Source organism: Lagopus muta, chromosome 3, assembly GCF_023343835.1.
Source record: "Lagopus muta isolate bLagMut1 chromosome 3, bLagMut1 primary, whole genome shotgun sequence".
Lineage (NCBI taxonomy): Eukaryota > Metazoa > Chordata > Aves > Galliformes > Phasianidae > Lagopus > Lagopus muta.
The window spans coordinates 24,665,705-24,684,839 of record NC_064435.1 but is presented as its reverse complement, the minus strand read 5'-3'; the positions used below and the strand labels follow the sequence as shown (position 1 = coordinate 24,684,839).

Sequence of the window (19,135 nt, the reverse complement as noted above, 5' to 3'; positions counted from 1 at the left end):
TCTTTTTAACAACTTTGCAGGAACTTTTGGCTCATGGCCTCAGCAACATGATTCCTTCATTTTTCTTTTGCATACCAAGCGCGGCAGCGATGGGACGGACAGCACTGTTATATAGCACGGGCGCCAGAACACAGGTAATGGGATAGAGTGCTGTAAGTGGAAGGACACTGACCATGCTGCTCTGGACACTGGAGCTTGCTCTGATTAATCCACTGCATTCCACCATCCTGCAAAATCCCTATCAATTTTAACCATCTGCATGGAATTACGACTGTTTGGCAACAGTCTTAATAGAAAAACTAATGGCTCCACTTCTGCATTTTTACCTGTCTAATTTGACATAAACTTTAAAGTCTGGGACAGTATGGAGGTGAGGGTGTTGTATTTTCAGATTGCAGGAAACTACGCAAGAGCCCTTTCATTTCTGTGCAAATTTGTCAGCACTGTAACAAAAGTGCCCTCTAATGGCATCTAGTGGATTTATTGGTACAGGCTAACCTAAAGTGTTGTGTTGTATTGTTTTTTTTTAATTATAATTAGTGATCCTATATGATTTTCAAAAGAAAATGAATGTAATGTTAAGAGTTGCTCCTAAAAGAAACAATGTGCTAACTTCTGTTCTGTGTCTTGGTGTATTTCTTCTGACTCTCACAATGCATTCAGACCACAGATATGGCATATAGTTTTCTCAGGATTTTTTTTTGCATTCTGTTTGAAATGAAACTCAAAAGTTCCCATGGCAGTACCTTGGGAAACAGGCAATTGTAACTGAAGAAAATACTCACTGGGGTTCTGTAGTGCCGTAACCTGTCCAATCTGTGCCTGGGAGCAAGAGAGGCAGCTAACTTGGTGTGAGATGGCACCATGTGGGTGAGCAATGAACACTGCCTCTTTGTCCATACTGTGAAATTCAAGAGTCCATCAAGGCCATCCTATCGTATAAATGCTGTATCCTCAAGAGTTTGTTGCCATTGTCCTTTTATAACTCCTGCCCTTGCCTGTATAAAGGTCATTAATTATGAAAAGAACAGTAAAGGGATGTGACTGCCAAGGAAAAGCACAGTCTGTAGGTGGTGATTCTTCCTGTCTATGTTCTACAATTGTTTCTCTTGCAGACACCACAATAGTAAGAAATGATACAAGGTTTTATTTCAAAACTATGCATGTTAATTACTTGCTAATTAGCCTACACACTTCTCTGAACTCTGTTAATCATAATGAATAATTTATCAAATAATCATCTTTAAAAGCATTCATATGCAAATAGTTTAGCTGCCATTTTGCTATTATCCACTTCAGATTTTTTTAGTTAGATTCAGTGTTGTACCATGTGCCCTCACCTTCACTGACATTCTCTTCTATTACCTGTTCATATCTTTCCAAATTAAAGTTTTACTGCATCATGACTTTTCTAAGACAGCTAATTAACCTGAATGCATATAGGGCATCTGAGCACTTTGGCTCAGGAACATATAGACAAAGGCCCCATTAGAAAGTCATTCAAGCTATAAGATGGAAAAACAAACCACCATGGCTTGAAGTCAAAGTGGGAAGTCCATGGTAAGAATAATGAATATCTGCTAGATTTTATCCAGAAGTTTCATAGTACAGCAGAATTTGCATCCACAAATTAGTGTGGTTGTGCACCAGCATTATGACAATACTTGAAATTATAATATTCTCTCACCTGTCTTCTTTGCCTATGTCTTAGAAAGCAATATATTCACTCCTGCCCATTCTTTTGGAGCTGTCTAGGCAGAATGAGCAACTAAGAAGAATAACTGTCATAGCTGTTTGTCAGATCACAGACAAAAAGAAAAGCAATGGCTTGCTTTGCATACACAAAAAGACATGACAGAAATATGTGCAGCCTGCTTTTCTCCAAAGACCAAGCTTCAGATTCAGGGAAGTAATTTATTCTTCACTGCAGGAAGACAGGAATCCAGACCCAGCCATACTGTCAAGTTTTCTATTTGAGTAGTTGGACTTGGTGATCCTGAAGGTCTTTTCCAACCTGAAAGATTCCGTGAGCTGTGATATTCTTTCTGAAAAAAGAACAGAAGTGAAGAACTATTTCATTGACTGAGCAGTGTCCTTCAAGTACAATCGACACGTTGTTTTTTATGTTTTGAACAGGCAGAGAAAGGCAAGAATTCCTTGTGACTCTGCCAGCAGATTTTGCATCCCTTTTTCTGTAAAAACCCTATCTATCTCTCTTGATGGTATTTTAAAGTATGTCATGGCTCTCGTTTTCTACTCTTTCAACAACTTGTTTTTATTTTTAACAACTTGTCTCTTAAAATGAAACAATTACTTTAGTGTGGAAAATTTTTATCAATGTAAAAATAAACTGAGCATCTGTGTACTTACCATCAAAACCTTCTGTGAATCTGGACTGTATCTTAGCACTTATTCAAGTGTCCCTAGCAGGGATTTGTTGAGGTGTTGATGGTTAAGTTGGTGAGGTGGTGATCAAGAAACATGGAGGTGTGATGCTGAGGGTCATGTTTGCGGGCATGGTTTGGATGGGTTGATGATTGGGCTGGATGATCTTAGTGATCTTTTTCAACCATAATGATACTATTTATTTACTGTTTGTTTGTTATGAAGACAGAAATGCCATACTTTGTGAACAGTCAGAGTGGGAGACTACAATTTCAATGTAGTTCTCTAACAGATTAATACAAAGAGTACTGTGAAGTAACATACAATCTGTAGACCACGTTTGTTTAGATTCATGTTGCTTTCATCAATTATCATTATATATATATATAATATCAACATAATATTATATAATTTGCTGCTGCATTTTCTAAAGTAAAATACATAGCTTCTATAACATGCTGATCATTGGTGGTTTCTGACTGGACACAGTATATTCAAGTACTCATCCCAGTGAAAGAGGTTAGAAAACTTTTCTGGTGCAAAAATCATAACACAGTTCTTCATATATATTTTTTGCTCAATGCAATACCAAATCTGTGATTTGATGCAACACAGAGTATAATTTTGTAATCATGTTACAGGATGACTGTGTGTGCTGCAATAGGTCTAAAATGAGATGTTACACAACACACATACCATTTAATAACTCTGTAAGTGGAGCTATGGTTTGTGCCTGCTGACATCAGGGTCAAACACAGATACTGGTATTCCTTATTGTGTTTTCACTATAGTTGGCTAAAGGTAATCACCTCAGATAAAAACTGAAATTACATAGTTAAACAACCTATAAATACCTGGTATCTTCAACATCTCATTCTTGCCTCTGTCTACCATATATGGCAATAATGCTTTTTTACTTTTGTGTGTGCTTGAGTGATTGGATTTTCATGTTTTTTGTTGTAGGTGGCTTGCCTTATCTCTTGTGCATTAGTTCTTGTGGTGATCTACACGATTGGAACAATGCTGTACTGGCTGCCCATGGTATGGTACAATCACTTCCAGTATTTTATAAAGACTGAGTTTCTTTGTGGGAAAGATGGTACTATATCTGAAACAACTCTCTTTAACTTCAATGGGACAAAGAATAGCAAGGGTAGAACGTGTCCCAGAATCATAAAATACAGAGTTGACTGCATAATACATGTAGAGTCTACACATATGTAGCTCCATATAAGCCTATCACATAGCTATAAAATAAAACATTTTTCTTCTACTTACTTCTGGCATGTAGTTTGTGAGAAATCTATATCCAGACTGTTATGGACAGATTGGCAGAGCTGAATAGAAATTAATGAAGATCCACAATTTTACTCCAGTAATGCATATGATGTATCATTTTGCTTTTTAAATAAATGTAACACACATGATTGAAGATAGAGATCTTAGTTTAATTAAAGTTCTTTTATCTCTGTCATGGGATGCACCCTTTACATTAAGACTGTAAAGCAGTATGGTCAGGTGTTTTTTCACCCCTTCCCACCTCCCTATTGCAAGTCTCTTTTTCTCCACCCTTCTTGAGTTCCCGAAGACTTCATCCTTCTCCCCATCGTTTCTGATTTGGAGAACAATAAATTATTGTGCCTGCCACAAAGCTAATCAATGTTGTTGTTTTTTTTTTCTTTAAAGTCTTTCCCTAGGTGATTAGAAAGGGGAATTGAATATTTTCACTGTAGACAATTTGAGTGCTTACTTGCTTTGGAGTCCCTCAGATGCCATTGATCTGGCAACACACACAGAATCTTGGGATGTCTTAAAGTTTCTGTCATTTTCTCATAGTCAGGAGCCTTCTAAAATGCCTTCAAGAATGAAAAATTGATTTTGATACTATTATTGTTGCAACAGAAGAATATTTGTTCTTTATAGCATTTTTGAAACACTATCACCAGATTTTCAATAACTTGCTTTTAATATTGATTGCTGGGCTTGAGCAAGAAGATTCATCTCCTCTACTAATTCCATAATGAACTTTTTCTTCTTTCTTTTTCCAGTGTGTGCTAGCAAGCATTATCATTGTGGGCTTGAAGGGGATGCTAATGCAGTTCCGTGACTTAAAAAAATATTGGAATGTGGATAAAATAGACTGGGTAAGTGAGATCTAATCTTAGGAGGTTTTCCTGAAAGCCATTAAAAACACTTGCTAGATAAACTATAATAGTTGTGTGGCCCTAGAGGAGACAATTGCAAGTCATTGTTATTATTATTTCTGTGTATTATCAGCTTAATTTTTGTCTCACAATAGGAGCATCAGAAATATCAATTGTCTGCATCAGAAAAAGCAAAAAGAAATTCTGACAAATGAAAAAGATCATAGTTCAATGCTGAAGATGTATACAGATCTGGGCAGATGTGTATCTAATTTTGTATTCCTACTCTGGCCAGTTAGCATGCTTTTATTATTGCATCAAAAAGATCTCATTATCTTCGTTCTCTGTGTATATGGAACGACTGTACAGGACAAGCAGAACTGGAAACACTGGAGATGCAGAAAGATGTATGTCCTAAGATGATGTTATTTGCTTCAACTCTCCAAGATTTTGCAAACAGATACAAAAATGTATTCTTTTATCATATGAGAGATTATGCAGTATGAGAGATGAAACAGAACATAAAGAGCAGATAGACAGAAAGAAACAGTGAGAAAATACAATTTAATACAAGATCTGAGCAGTCTGACATACATTTACACAGAATTTCCAGCAAATATTGAAAATGAGTCATGTTTCGGAAGACACCTAATTTTATCTCCCATGGGAGTTTTGAATGCATTGGTCAGTAAGCAGAACCCAGGCCTCTAACTGCTTTATAGCTTGTATAAACAAATTGACATCCTGTAGTGATTTTGTAACTCCTATTTATGCAATTTCAATTAACAAATACTCAGAAAGGTACTTTGGCCCTATTCCCCAGTTCTGTGGTGAGAGGTAAAGGTTTCTGGAGATAATATTGGATTTTGTTGGACTCTACGGTGATTTAGCATTCTCCTGCAGTAATGGTCACTCCAGCTAATTAGAACATCTATTTTTTTTTTATTTTATATTTTTGTTGAGTACTGAATTTCAATGTTGAAAGCAGAGTTGTGTGAACCCTGCTTTGTTCAGGTTTGACTACCTGATGTTTCTCCCTTTCCAAGATAGAAGACTAGAGTTACATGTTTTGTGTCAACCAGAAGAAGAGCTCTGTCTTTCACAAAATCTTACATTCCTCAAAAAGCAAAATTCTGAATATATTTTTCTCTACTTGTGCTGTACTTGGTCTTCATTCTAACCCAGTTATAAAAACATAAGATGGTGTGGATCAAAAATTATTTTGGGGATAGTGGGCCTCAGAAAATTTGTATGAGGGAGCTTAGCTCCTCCAACTGTACACTGATTTCATAAGTGAAGTTTTTCAGCAGAATATTCTGCTAGACTTGATGCATTTTTATAGGTAGAGTAACCTGATTGATTTTTGCTCTTGTGATTTGACAAAAAAGGATGAGTGAATAATTATAACATCTCTGGCATCTGTTATGATTTTTAAGATAGGTAATAGGGAGAGAGAGCTTCCTGGGCTTATCTTTTTGACTGAATATACTTGGAAAATGATTTATCTTCAAGTAGTTGTGCCATCAGTCCTTAGCCTGACAGGATAAATCAGCTTGCTTTAAACAGCATTAATCTAAAATGAAACTACAAACATTGATCTTATATTGCTGCCTAGGCTGAGAAGCCCCACTAAGTACAGTGATTTGAATAACTTCAGTGGTGTTGATTTTGGGCTGAAAGATTCACCCTAGAACTGACAGCCTTTTGGAAACAAATCAGTTCCATTACCCAGGTTATCCAGAGCATTTTGAAGAAAAAAAAACCACTGACAAAACATTTGGAAATAATTAGCAGCTGTTCTGGAAATAATTCTTTAAGGGATATAGAAGACAGGTTTGTTATGCTCATGTGTCTGGCAAATAATGCATGGAAACGGACCATTACAGTTTTTCTTACCTTGTTCCTTCACACTTAAACTTCTTAATGAACATGAACAGCATGAGTAATACTGTTTGATTAGTGATTTATACAACATAATCCTTTGACATATGAAAGGTAGCTTGAAATCTCTCAATTCAGCCATGGATTGCATTTTCTTGCAGATCTAATGTTTAGAAGCAGCCAAGTTTGAAGGAGCAGGTTGATACAGTATGTTATCAGCTTAATATTACTACATATATTTGTTTCAATTTTCTTTCAATTTATCAGCCTCGGGAATATCCTGTTTTTATATCCCATCTCTCAAATCACGTTCAACTTCTTTCCAGCTAGAATCCCACGGTTCTTGCTCCAGAGTCCTTTTCTGCCACTCACAACTTTCACATAAAGGTCTCTTTTTTCAGTGAAGGTTTTTTGTCAGTCCCAGCACCTTCTTAGATGACTTCACTCATTTCAGATCTAAGCTTCCTCTTTTCTACTGATATTTATTGTAAAAGAACTGCACATATTCATAGCTGTATGCAATACAGCACTTCTCCTCTCTCTGATGTCGTCGTATTTTGGATGCTTGCAAGGTGTTGTTCTCTGAATTATCTGTTTTGTACAATGATCTGGAAATGACTTCTCTTGAATTTTTCCTCTTTTTTGAGGAACTACCAAAAAGTTGATCTGGACTTCTTAAGTGTATCTCTTTTTTTATGTTATCAATTCAAGAATTGGTTTCCATATCCTTCCTGCTAGCCTAATTTCTTCTTGCTAAATAAGTTCCCCCTTTGTAAGGGAAAAGGTCAGTAATGTTCTTGTTATGTTATGTTCTTAAGGCTGAAAGTCCCAGATGAACAGCAGCTATTGAAACTAGACAAAGACTGATAAAGGAGTGCCAAAGAAAAATATTATTTTGCGGTTAACTGTTGGACTTAGAAATGACCAAATGCAGGGAAACGTATTTCAGTTAAACAATTATATAAAAGAGATTTAGAATATTCAACAGAGAAACATTACTACATTTAAAGAGAAAAAATATTAGAAATTAGAATCATAGAATCATTAAAGTTGGAAAGACTATTAAGATCATCTAATCCAACTAGAACCCATGCCTGTGACTGCTCTAGACCATGTCACTTCATTAGTGACCTTTTCTTAAAAACCTCTAGGCATGGTGACTACCACCTTCCTGGGCAACCTGTTCCAATACCTCACCACAGTTCTGGAGAATAAATTTTTCTCAGTACCCAACCCAAACCTCCCCTGGTGCAACTTGGGGACATTACCTCTCATCTTGTTGTTGTTACCTGGGAAAAGAGGCTGGCCTCAAAATCACCACAACGACCTTTTGGGTAACTGTAGAGAATGATGAGGTCTCACCTGAGCCTTCTCTTCTCCAGATTAAACAACCACAGCTCTTTTGGCCACTCCCTATAAGGCTTGTTCCCTCACCAACTTCCTTACCTTTTTCTGGACACACTCCGGGGCTTTGATGTTTTTCTTATACCGAGGGACCCCAAACCAAACACAACACTGAAGATGCAGTCTCACCAGTGCTGAGTACAGATAAACAATTACCTCTCTGCTTCTGCTGGCAACTCTGATACAAGCCAGGATGCCATTGGCCTTCTTGGCCACTTGGATACACTGCTGGCTCATGTTCAGCCAGCTACTAGCACTCTCAAATCCTTTTCCTCCATGCAGCTTTCCAGCCAGTCTACCCAAAGCCTGCAGCAATGCATGGGCTTTTTTGTAACTGAAATGCAGGACTCAGCACTTGTTAAAGATCATACAATTGGCCTCAGCCCAGCAATGCAGCCCATCCAGGTCCCTCTGGAGGGCCTTCCTACCCGCAGGCAGATTGACACTTTCTCCCAGCTTGGTGACATCTGCAAGCTTACTGTGGGTGCACTCAATGCCCTCATCCAGGCCATCAATAGAGATATTGAACAGGACAGGCCCCAGTACCATCTCCTGGGAAACACTGCTCATGACCAGTCACCAACTGGTTTTAACTTCATTCACCACCATTCTCTGGGCCCATCCAGCCAGCCAGAATTTTTATCCAGCAAAGAGTACAGCTGATCAGGCCAGGAGTTGCCTTATTCTCCAGGATAATACTGGATATGTCAGCGTCTGATAATGTTATTTTTCTCCATGAAAGCTCTTTATGTTTCAACCTTTTAAATTATCACTGTTGTCTTCTATGCCATCTATAAAAATTTTTCTGCACTTTAATCTGCAGAAAACTTAGACCATGTTCCATCAAGAAAAAAGTCCACCAACATTTTCTAACAGCACTCTCACTGTATGAGTGACTTGGCCTGGAAATGACCAGAGCTGAGATAGATCGAAGTTGTACTCTTGACTTGTAAAAGCAGAAAGAATAGCAACAATTTATTGTAAAAATTACACACTCCTTTTGTGATACCGTGATGTGAGAGGTACTTATGGATGCATTAATTGCATATGTATGCATATATTTTAATTTATAAGGGGCATAACAAATGATACTAACTACAATTAAGGTAGTGACAAGATCGGGCTTACTTCTGACAAGTGCCCTCCAGCATCTTTCCAGAGAGGGTTTTCCAACACAAAGCCACCAACCTGTCAAACAGTTTTGTCAAAATAGATTGGAGTAGGGGGATCAGGGAAGGTCTCTCATGGAATTTTGGAGCCCTCCGGTATAATTTTATGTATTTTAGAACATTTTAACATTTCATCCTCATGAGGGAGATAGCCTTTTAGGTTTGTTCAGGTATTCAATATGGTGGGGCCCTCCTTCTTGAGAAAGCTCAGAAGGCTTTGCTGTATAACCAATTTTTTGCTGAGTAGCAAGCAAGCCAGCTCTTCTATTATAATAATTTTACATACTAGCAAGATTTTTTTATCCTTCCAGCACTGGCAGACATGAGTTACATTACTTTTGTGGTAGCTAGTTTGAGTTGATTGGGAAGGGGTTTAAAAGTGCTTAATCCTATGTGCATTGCAATCTGTTCCTGTGCAAATGTTATCAGAAAGTGCTGTAATGGTTGAAATGGACACCTGTGGAGAACAGTATATTCATAGAAGAGAAAATACTTTCCATTCTTCTTTAACATTTTTTATTTGAAGATAAGGTGGCAGTCTTTGCTGAAGGATCCCTCAGGCAAAGAAATATGTGCTGGATATCCTTGACATCAGGGCTATATAAGAAATCAAGTCAGTTATACTTTTCTCCTTTTAATGTAAAAATCTGGATGTCTTTATGTCACATACACCATTATGGGATGGAAATAGGAGTAATCTCTTCTGCTTAAAAAATAAATTAAGACAATTTTTTGAAATGTAAACATTTTTTCTTCTTCTTATTTAAAATTTCTTTCTGAAGCAACTTTTCTTCCCGATATTCTTTGCATTTTTAAAAAAAACTTAAAATAAATTCAAACATTGAAAGATGGGGAAGGAATCTGAAAACTCACCATTTTAATGTCAACTGATTCATTCCTCAATAATTTTTAATTGTTATAGAGTTGGTTTAGTCAGCTGTACTCTGATAAATGCCACTTCTGATTAACTTCCTTGCAAATTATAATTCCCACTTAGGTAATTAGTGGGAGAAGAGCTCTCTGTGTGTGACCTTTAGAGTACTTCATTGTGTAGAAGGGAAGAAGGATTTTAGCTGTGTGCTGCAAAGAAAGTAGCAATAACTTGCAAGGTGAATCATCAATTACAGTTTTAACCAACCAACCTAGTTCATTCCAAATTAAGCTGCTAGCACAATTACTTGTACTATTTTAAGGACGTCCAGAATGATCTTCTGTGAGCATCGGGAAGAGCAGGATGTCCTGTTACACGTGTTCTACAGTGGAGAGATGTTATTTTGATGATAACTCAAATACTTGCCAGTTCAAACATCTGAATGCTCACCTCTCAGAAACTACTGGCTTTTTTTATTTCTAGCTCATAAGATGTACATCATTACAAAATGATCATCTAATCATCTCTTTCTGTTTCCCTCCTTGAAGAGCATATGGGTTACTACCTACATGTTCACAATCTGCTTTGCTGCTAACGTGGGATTGTTGTATGGTGTTGTCTGCACAATAGCAATTGTGATTTTCCGCTTTCCCAGGTGAGATGTAATTTATTGAAATGTTCTAGTAGCACATAATTATGTATTCTTTCTGGAACACTGCTTTGCTGTTGGGATATACCTACACTACACTAAATTTAACAGTGAAATCTCAGTTTTCAGTTGTACAGAATGCTGGGATGGCTGAAGTTGGAAGGGACATCTGGAAGCCATCTGGTCCAATTCCTGCCCAGGCAGATATGTACTACCACCTAGTATTACATATCTGTTTCACTCACTAGATGAAAGTAGCACAAAGTCATCAGGATAGCCAACAATACATTTTTCTTTCATTTCATACTGTTACTCGTGAAGAATATTTCTGACAAGACTTAGTAACAAAACTTTATCAACTGCTAGATACTGCATTGCACAGGAGTTGCAAGCTGATATTTGCCTTGCTAAAACACGTTAATGAAAGATAATTGCATGACATGCTCTAATGCCTGAAATTTGCTTTATGGATCCTATCTATGAATTAGAGAAGTTGGGATGAAGTATCTAGAGCTAAAACAAATTCAGATATTCTTTTTTCATATATTACAGTTGCTAATTTTGACTAAGAGTAAAGGAAAAACATTGTTTGGGGTTTATGATCATTTCATACTACAAAATTAATCCATAACTCACCAGTCCTATGAATGACTTGCTGCCTGCAGGCAGCTGTTTGCAAGAACATTTAATTGCACACGAATTAAATACAATATAGACAGCTCGATTAAATGCTTGTTAAAGTTATGCAGAGCTCTGTTCTTACAGGATAATTTGCAGAATCAGCGTGAAAATAGCTCAGAATTGCAAATTATTGCAAATGATTTCTGCTTGAAACAATCAGAACCTTACTGGTAATCCCCTGCTGCTTAGAAAACTATTGGTAAATTCTTGTTGTAAAGGAAAGTTTTCATGTTATTTACACATTTGGATGTCTGTTGATCTGCAACAGAAAAGGGAAGGATATTTGACACAAGAAGTAGGATCCTCTTTTGTCCGACTAAAACCTTAGTCTGAACCTGCACTAGTTAACTAAGTAATACTCTTTCCATTGATTTGTGTGGTCTTCCATCAGATTGTACAGGATTGTCCATGCAATCTAAGGGCACCAAAAGAGCTAACAACCTTAAAAAGTGCACTGCACAGGTGAGATTATCATGAGAATATGCAGTAAGTCAGCCAGTCATGGCCAAACATGTTCTGACTAATGACTGCTGCAAAAGAGTTAGACGCTAAAGCATGAAAAATAACTTGATGATTTATTATGAAATCTCTGTTCAGACACCAGAGCACTGGACATGGTATGTTATATATCAGGATGCATTAAAAACAGCAGCAGCTACAGTAAGATTTATGCAGACAAGAAAGAACAGCTGAGTTTTGCAAGCCTCATTTAGCCAACCCCAGTACTTGTAAATACTCCCTGTGCATTGCCTTGTCTAGTTCTGGGATTACTCTCATTGCCTAGCTTTAGGCACAGATCTCAGATGACAGCTAGCTTTATAGACTTCTTGTTCTGCACTTTAATGCGTTCCTGCAGAGATGTATGGATGCAGAAATTCCTATACTGAACTGCCTGTTCAAAGCAACTTTCCACTGACCATATAGAGAGCATAGGGACACTGCTTTTTCCAACTGAGTCCTCCACTTTGACAGCTAGAGTGCAGCGTTCTGCTTTGTCATACAGACAAGCACCAGTTTTAACTACAAATAAATCATCCTTAAAGGTTAAAGGTAGAAAATGTTAATTAAATCTCTGAGCTTTTGAAGTGGTAGTTCATGTATTAGCTACCTTGATTTGAGACTAGCTCTCTGGCCAGGTATAAAATGGTAACGAAAATTAAAATAAAGATCTTATTATTTGCAGTTGAATAAAATAAAATTCTATTAGATTTTCAAAGTGATGTACTGTAGCTCTGAAATTTGCCATTTACTCTTTTGACTAACTACACTGTCATTATGATAAATAAGCTTTATAAGCAGAAAAATACATATGTAGAAAAATATATATGGATAGTATTGTCATGGAATCATAGAATAGTTTGAGTTGGAAGGTATCTTAGAAATGATCTTGTTCCAACCACCCTGCCACAGGCAGGGACACCTCCCCCTCTAGACCAGGTTGCTCAAAGCCCCATTCAGCCTGGCCTTGAATGCTCCCAGGGAGTATTCAAGTAAAGAATTTCTTCCTAATATCCAGTCTAAATCTGCCCTCTTCCAGTTTAAAGCCATTTTCCCTCATCCTGTTGCTACCTGCCCTTATAAAACAGGCAGCTATCCTGTAGGTCCCTTCAGGTACTGAAAGGCCGCAATGAGGTCCCCCCAAAGCTTTCTCTTCTCCAGGCTGAAGAGCCCCAGCTCTCTCAACCTGTCCCATAGGGGAAGTGCTCCAGCCCTCTGATCATCAAATAATTACCATAATTGCCATACATTTAGACTTCTGTGTTACGGTTTTGGGGTGTCTTGTATGTTGCTCTTTCTGTTCATGTTTACTAATGATTTGACTCACATATTTTCTGTATGTGTTGATTACAGAGAAAAGACACTGAATTTGAAAAATATGAAAGAAGTGGAATATAAATACAAAACTGAAGATAATTGTGTAAGTTAAATCCAACCCCCCTCTTTTTTTTTTTTTTTTCTTTTTTTTTCTTTTTTTTTCCTCTGTGTCATCCTAATTAAGGCTTGTTTGTCTTCTGTAGTTGGTTACCAGATTATAATCAGTGTGTCCTTTCTTACAAAAGGCACTTCAAATCTAAAGCCAGGATGACATAGTGGATAGAAAAGTAGCCTTGAGTCTCAGGGAATTGGACAGCTCTTTCTATGTTCTTGTCAGATTTCCCCATTTCCTGAAAGTCCTTTGGTACCCCCACCATCCACTATCTCTTTTCTGCCCCTGACACTGCCACCAGCCCCAGTGACCTGACTCCCAGAGGAGGCCATGTGTGCGAGGCAGCATCATGAAGTGTCACAGGCTGCTTCATGCACCTCACTTCTCAGGCAAGCGTATCCTCATGTGATAAGTAGATGTAAGCATTTCTCCCAAAGACTGTGTTGTTTAAATTTGCTTTGTACAAACTTAAACCTACCAATGAGAGGTTTTAAATTATTTTGGTCGTTTTCATTACAATTACCATCAAAGCTGCTTGTGGTCAAGCCTGTGGTAAGAAGAGATGGTAACAACCCAGAGAGGTGACCTCCCTCCTCCAGAATGAAGCTTTAGATCAGTAGCCAACAGAAAAGTGGAACCATGTGTCCTTCCAGCATAGAGTCCCGTCACTGGGACATCCTGAGCTCTCCTTCATGGCAGTTTCTGTTGTGTCTGCTTTCCTTTCCTAATAACTGTGAAGGGTCAAATGTAATACGTTCACAGTTATTACCTGTTATTATTAAGAAGCTCTCTTCTAAATATTCTTTGTCTGGCAAATGTTTCCTATCAGAGCTATCTTGGGTGCAACATCCAAGCTTGGGTTGGGTGGTTTTACCATTCTGGCATGCTGAACAATGCTGGAATGTGAGAGGCACATAAGAATGGAGAGTACTCTAAAACATAAATTTAAAACACTGTTATTGAAGCTGGTCCAGTTGTCAATTATATCACTTGTCATTCTTGAGGAAACTGTTAGAATAACTTTGTCAGAGATGGGCTACCAAAATTTGCCTGCTTTTATTTTTTGCTTTTGTATCAATTCATACAGTATTTGTATGAATATCTGTGCATCTTTTTTTTTTTTTTAAGCTAACTACTCCCCAGCTTTTTAATCATTAAGATTAATGCCAGCCACCAAGTAATAACGAACTAGTGTCTGCAGGCACTGAGGAAAATAACATTTTGTTAAGAAAGCAAATTGCTCAAGAGCTTGTTATACAAATAAAGGAAAATATTTTTAAGATTTATAAAAAATGCTTTTAATTTAATTTATGGAGCCACTGGGTTGCAGCAGTCATTTAGGGTAATTTTTAATGTATGTGTGTTAGAGTTATCCATGTTCCTCTGGTAAATAATAGCTTAGACATAAGTAACAGAGCTTTTTAAACACAAAAATATGCAAGCTTAATGATCTACCCTGCCATTAAAGTCTGTGGATTTATAGGGATTATTTCATCCATAGGAGAAATGACACTTTAATGTGGAAAAAAATCAAGAGGGTATTTAGAAGTTTGTGTGAAACAAATTGCATCACAGGCATTCACTAACATGAATTCTTACCCAAACATAGAGAGAGTTGTGCAGAGCGTGAGGGGCAATTGTAAGCATCCTAAGTGACAGAGGGAATAAGCCACCCATAATGACCATTTTCTTCTTTTCTGGGCAAGAACATGATAAAAAAGAAATGCATTTTTCTTAGAACTGTTCTTCTTAAGACAAGAGCTAAAACTCAACTCGAGTCAAGAGTAACTGAATCAAATTTGGGTTGCCCATTGTAGGCAAAAGGTTATACCTAAGTGTTCCCCCTGCTTGAATGTGTTTCAGCAGATAGCCTTTCTCTTGCAGAGGTGTTTGATTCTGTGATTCTACAGTTTGAATCTTTCATATCTTTCACCTTTTTGATCACCAGAGACTTTGATCTTTGCACATTTATCTTTTTATTTTTCTTTTATTTTTATCTTCTACTTGGTCAGCTCTGGTATGGCACCAAAGTTCTCACTTGTCTCCACACCAAGCTCTGCGTAGGATAGTTTTTAAGGGAATCTGTAGGATTTCAGAGTATTTCTGTGTTCAACCATGTATTGCTCTCTGTTTTGTCCCTGTTTTAGAGCCTGGTTTTCATATAATTTTGGCCATTTTAATTGCCAGTTAGGCTTTGCCACTTGACTGACTGAGACATTTTGGTGTTGTGATGTTCACCATAATCAGATTCATAGGTAAACTGCACAAATCACAATATGTAGACTGGGCTTCATTGCCACAGTTTTGGATATTTGAAATGTTTAAGTCTGTATGATGGCTGCTGCGGTGGTGTCCAAGAGATTGCCTTTGTTCCCAGAAGTCTGAATAATAGCTTGCAGTGAGGAGGTAGTTAGTGTGGTTTGTGGTAAAGATTTCCAGTCCTATTTTGCTTGAAGATCTGTTGGGAAAATTGTTTCTTCAGTGCAATCCCATGCTTCTTTGAACGACTACAGAAGTGGTCTCTGTGTCAACTCCACTTACTTCTGTAGGAGTGTGGCCTAGTTAAGTAACTTTAAATGTCTCTGACTTTTGTTAGGAAGAATTGAAACTTTTGAAGCTTATATTCTCTTTCAAAACGTCTGGGATTTTTATCTCTTTGTTTTCTTACTGCTGATTACTTGTCATGATTAGTTCATTTTTGGGAGCTGACACTTGTATAAATTAGATTTTTTTTATTTTTTTTTTTTTTTGGTAGTGAAAACTATTTCAGTAGTGAAAATAAATATAGAGATTTTTTAACATTTTACTTTTAATGTTCAGTTGTGGATTCAAGGATCATATTTTTCCATCATCTGTTTGCAAAAAGCTCTGAGATTTCACAAATAATCTTGAGATCCCCTGCATCCATGAAAGACACACCTAAAAGGCAAATTAATTCTACTGTGTTTTTTCCAACTGGGCCATATTAGTAGAGTTATTATGGATATTTAAAGATCTCTGGTTGTGTGCCAGTTGGGTAGAAAATGCTCCTGAAAATACTGGTAAGTTTTACAGGCTATACATGATCCTTCTTATTCCTATTTTGCAGCATTAGACACATAAAAACTCAATACAGTTATTTATTTGAATATAATCAAATAACATTATAAGTAGATGTAGTATCTTTTACTAGATAAGATAATACACTTGGAAAAGCAGAAGACTTTAACAGCCAACAGACCTTTCTTCAAGTCTGAAATGCAAGAAGTAGACAACAAAGCAAGTGAGAGCTGCTGCACAGTGAGTGAGGTTCATCTGAAATAGTGACAGAGAGCCAGTATTTGGTATCTATGATACCATATATGATTATTTCCCAAGGAAAAGAGACGCACAGTTTATAACCTGTGGAAAGTGGATGTATCACTAGAATTAGGTTAATTCAGTCCACATATAAAAGCTGCATCACAATTAAGCTAAGGATGATAATACCCAATGTTTTTATATTTTATTATATTTTTATTATATTATATTTTATATGTTTGGGGGGTTGGACTCGATGATCTCTGGAGGTCCCTTCCAACCCCTACAATTCTGTGATTCTGTGATTATATATATGAGGGCTGCTCTGAAAGTAATGCCTCCTCTTTTATTATGTTGGCTCACCATGTCAGCAGCTAATGTTGGTGCAATGATAGTAGAGGCTGAACCTTCCCACCAGTATTCCATTACATTTTGTTACCATGTGACAGATGGCAGCAGAGGAGCATTGTGGCATCTGACTTGGAAGTGCAGATGAAGCAAAGATATGTACTGAATTCCTCCGTGCAGAAAAAGTGGCACCCACAGACATTCATTGATGCTTTCTCAGTGCTTATGGAGACCAAACAATGAATGTTAGCACAATGACTGTGTGGGCAATGTTTTCCTAAGAATGACACTGTCATAGGCATCTGTGAAATGGTGAGTCATTTCTGCTAGTGAAGTTTTTTACAAGCGCAGCATGCAGGCTCTTGTTCATTTCTAGTGAAAATGCATAGATAATTGTGGTGACTATGTTAAAAAATAGTTTTTTTAGCTGAGAGTTTGCTCTATCAAATAGCATTATTGTGCTCTTTGTATCTTTTGTAGTTTCCATGAAAATAAATAAGAGGCATTACTTTCAGAGCAACCCACATACATATACACATTATTACTAGCTTTTGACAGTGTTTTATAAGTTCACCTTAAGAACAAGAGAAAAATTGTGTATTTTGTGGGAAGTGTTCTTCCTTGGTAGCTGAGCGTTTCTGACTTTTGTGTTTTCCTTCCTTATTTGTTCTGGTGTGTAACAGCTGTGCTTTGAGTTACAGTTTCAGTGATGTTTGGATGAAACTTTTTAGGAAAAGATGTGAAGACGGGATCCAGAGAAGTTGATGGTTCTTTGTGTGTGCTAGCAATGTTAAAACGCGTCCCTCAGACTAAGTCTAGATCCAGTCGGTGCAAGTAGGACCATCAAGAATTTGCACATGCTCAAGAGCTCAGTGAGGTGAGAGTGGCTCCAGGAAGATTTCTTCCCAGGCAGGAGCTTCAGCTATAAGCTGTACCTCTTAAACGATTCTCAGCTCTAGCTCAGGGAGGTGCGAGAACCAGGGTTGCAGGTTTGGTGGGATTTCCCTCCACTACTAAAGTCAGTGCTGGCTTTTTTCATTTCCATGGAGAAATATCCCTGTTGTACTATGATAGTCCTCAGGAATCTGAGGTTAACGTTATGAGTGCTCCCCAGACCCGACACAGTGTATACTCCCAGTTTTTGTCTACTTTTTCCAATACATGTTTGCACTATAGAAGATATTCCCAGTCTGTAACCCTTGTCTTGTCTGTGTCTACAGATTATGCCAACCGAAATAGTGCTCCTCCCATTTGCCTGATGATAGCTCTTGAACTTGTGCTTTGTAATGAATGTGATTTTGCTTTTGTGTTAACTTGAATTATGGATAATTTCTCTGTAGATTTCTTATTTCCTCCTTATGTGCAGTTACATCAAAGCTGATCAAGGCAGCTATCTGTTAACATCCTCACAACACAAAGTTAATTCTGGGTTGATTTACAGGAATTGTCAGGATTTTTAAAGAAATCACTTTTATTTATGTATATTTCCAAAACGAAGATAAACTGCAGCATTTTGTTTATTTCACTCCACAGGAATCATTAAAAAAGGTAAAGATAGTTTCAGTCAGCAACCCATTAGTCTTTCTCAACGCCAGAAAGTTTCATGCAGACCTGATGAAGATAATCCAGAAGGATAGCACGAGCAGCCAGGCATGTGAAGATGTAAACAAGGTAGGATGTGCTACATGATTCAGTTATCATGGTGACAGTACTGAAGTTCATGATTACTTTCCCTGCATTTCCAATTTCTATATATTAGTACTGGAAAACAAATAGCACAAAAAAAAAATTACTTGTTTTTTGGAAAATGTCCCAGAAAAGATCATATTTTTTCAAGTTTATTTGCACACAACTATTGCAAATTCCATGATGTTCCTAAAAGGGAAAAAAATACACATTATTCTTTCTATCATTACAGTGAAAGCATTTCAGTACAATAAGATAAAAAGCTAAATTCATAGCCAAATTCATCCAGTTTGATGAACTGGACTGAGGAAATCACAGCCATTTCCTAAATGGTTTGTTAATAATTAAGAACTGAAGAATCATAGAAAGATTGAATGGCCTGGGTTGAAAACGACCATAATGGTCCACAACCTCTGCTGTTGCCTACTGAAGAGCTGTGCTGCCCATACCTATTCTTCACTGTTTAGAAATTCAGCTTTGAAATTTTGCTGTTTTTCCCCTTGGTTCTGTTAAATTTTAATTTAATAAGATAGCAAGTTAATAAGTTAATTTATAAGTTCATTTATATGCTACTAAGGAGGGAGATGTTATCCTTTGTCTATTCTAGAAGGTACTTGGCAATGCAGCTACCTGAAATACGGTGCATAGTGTTTGGTACCTTTGTGGAATAACTGTCTTTCTACAGAACACAATGGAAGTGAAAAAAATTGT

General features: G+C 37.2%; 2 protein-coding genes across 9 annotated transcripts in view; one reads left to right on the top strand and one right to left on the bottom strand.

Annotated features, from left to right (window-relative positions):
- The window catches only part of RBM12B (RNA binding motif protein 12B), a 1,112,412-nt gene that overhangs the window by 114,166 nt on the left and 979,111 nt on the right, over window positions 1-19,135 (bottom strand). The gene's annotated exons all lie outside the window — the stretch shown is intronic.
- The window catches only part of SLC26A7 (solute carrier family 26 member 7), a 79,153-nt gene that overhangs the window by 50,219 nt on the left and 9,799 nt on the right, over window positions 1-19,135 (top strand). For all 8 annotated transcript variants that reach the window (XM_048939616.1, XM_048939614.1, XM_048939615.1 and 5 more), the window contains 6 exons: window positions 21-134; window positions 3,349-3,426; window positions 4,434-4,529; window positions 10,403-10,509; window positions 13,036-13,102; window positions 18,272-18,409. In XM_048939616.1, coding sequence (XP_048795573.1) covers window positions 21-134; window positions 3,349-3,426; window positions 4,434-4,529; window positions 10,403-10,509; window positions 13,036-13,102; window positions 18,272-18,409 — 600 coding nt within the window. The remainder of the gene's footprint in view (window positions 1-20; window positions 135-3,348; window positions 3,427-4,433; window positions 4,530-10,402; window positions 10,510-13,035; window positions 13,103-18,271; window positions 18,410-19,135) is intronic.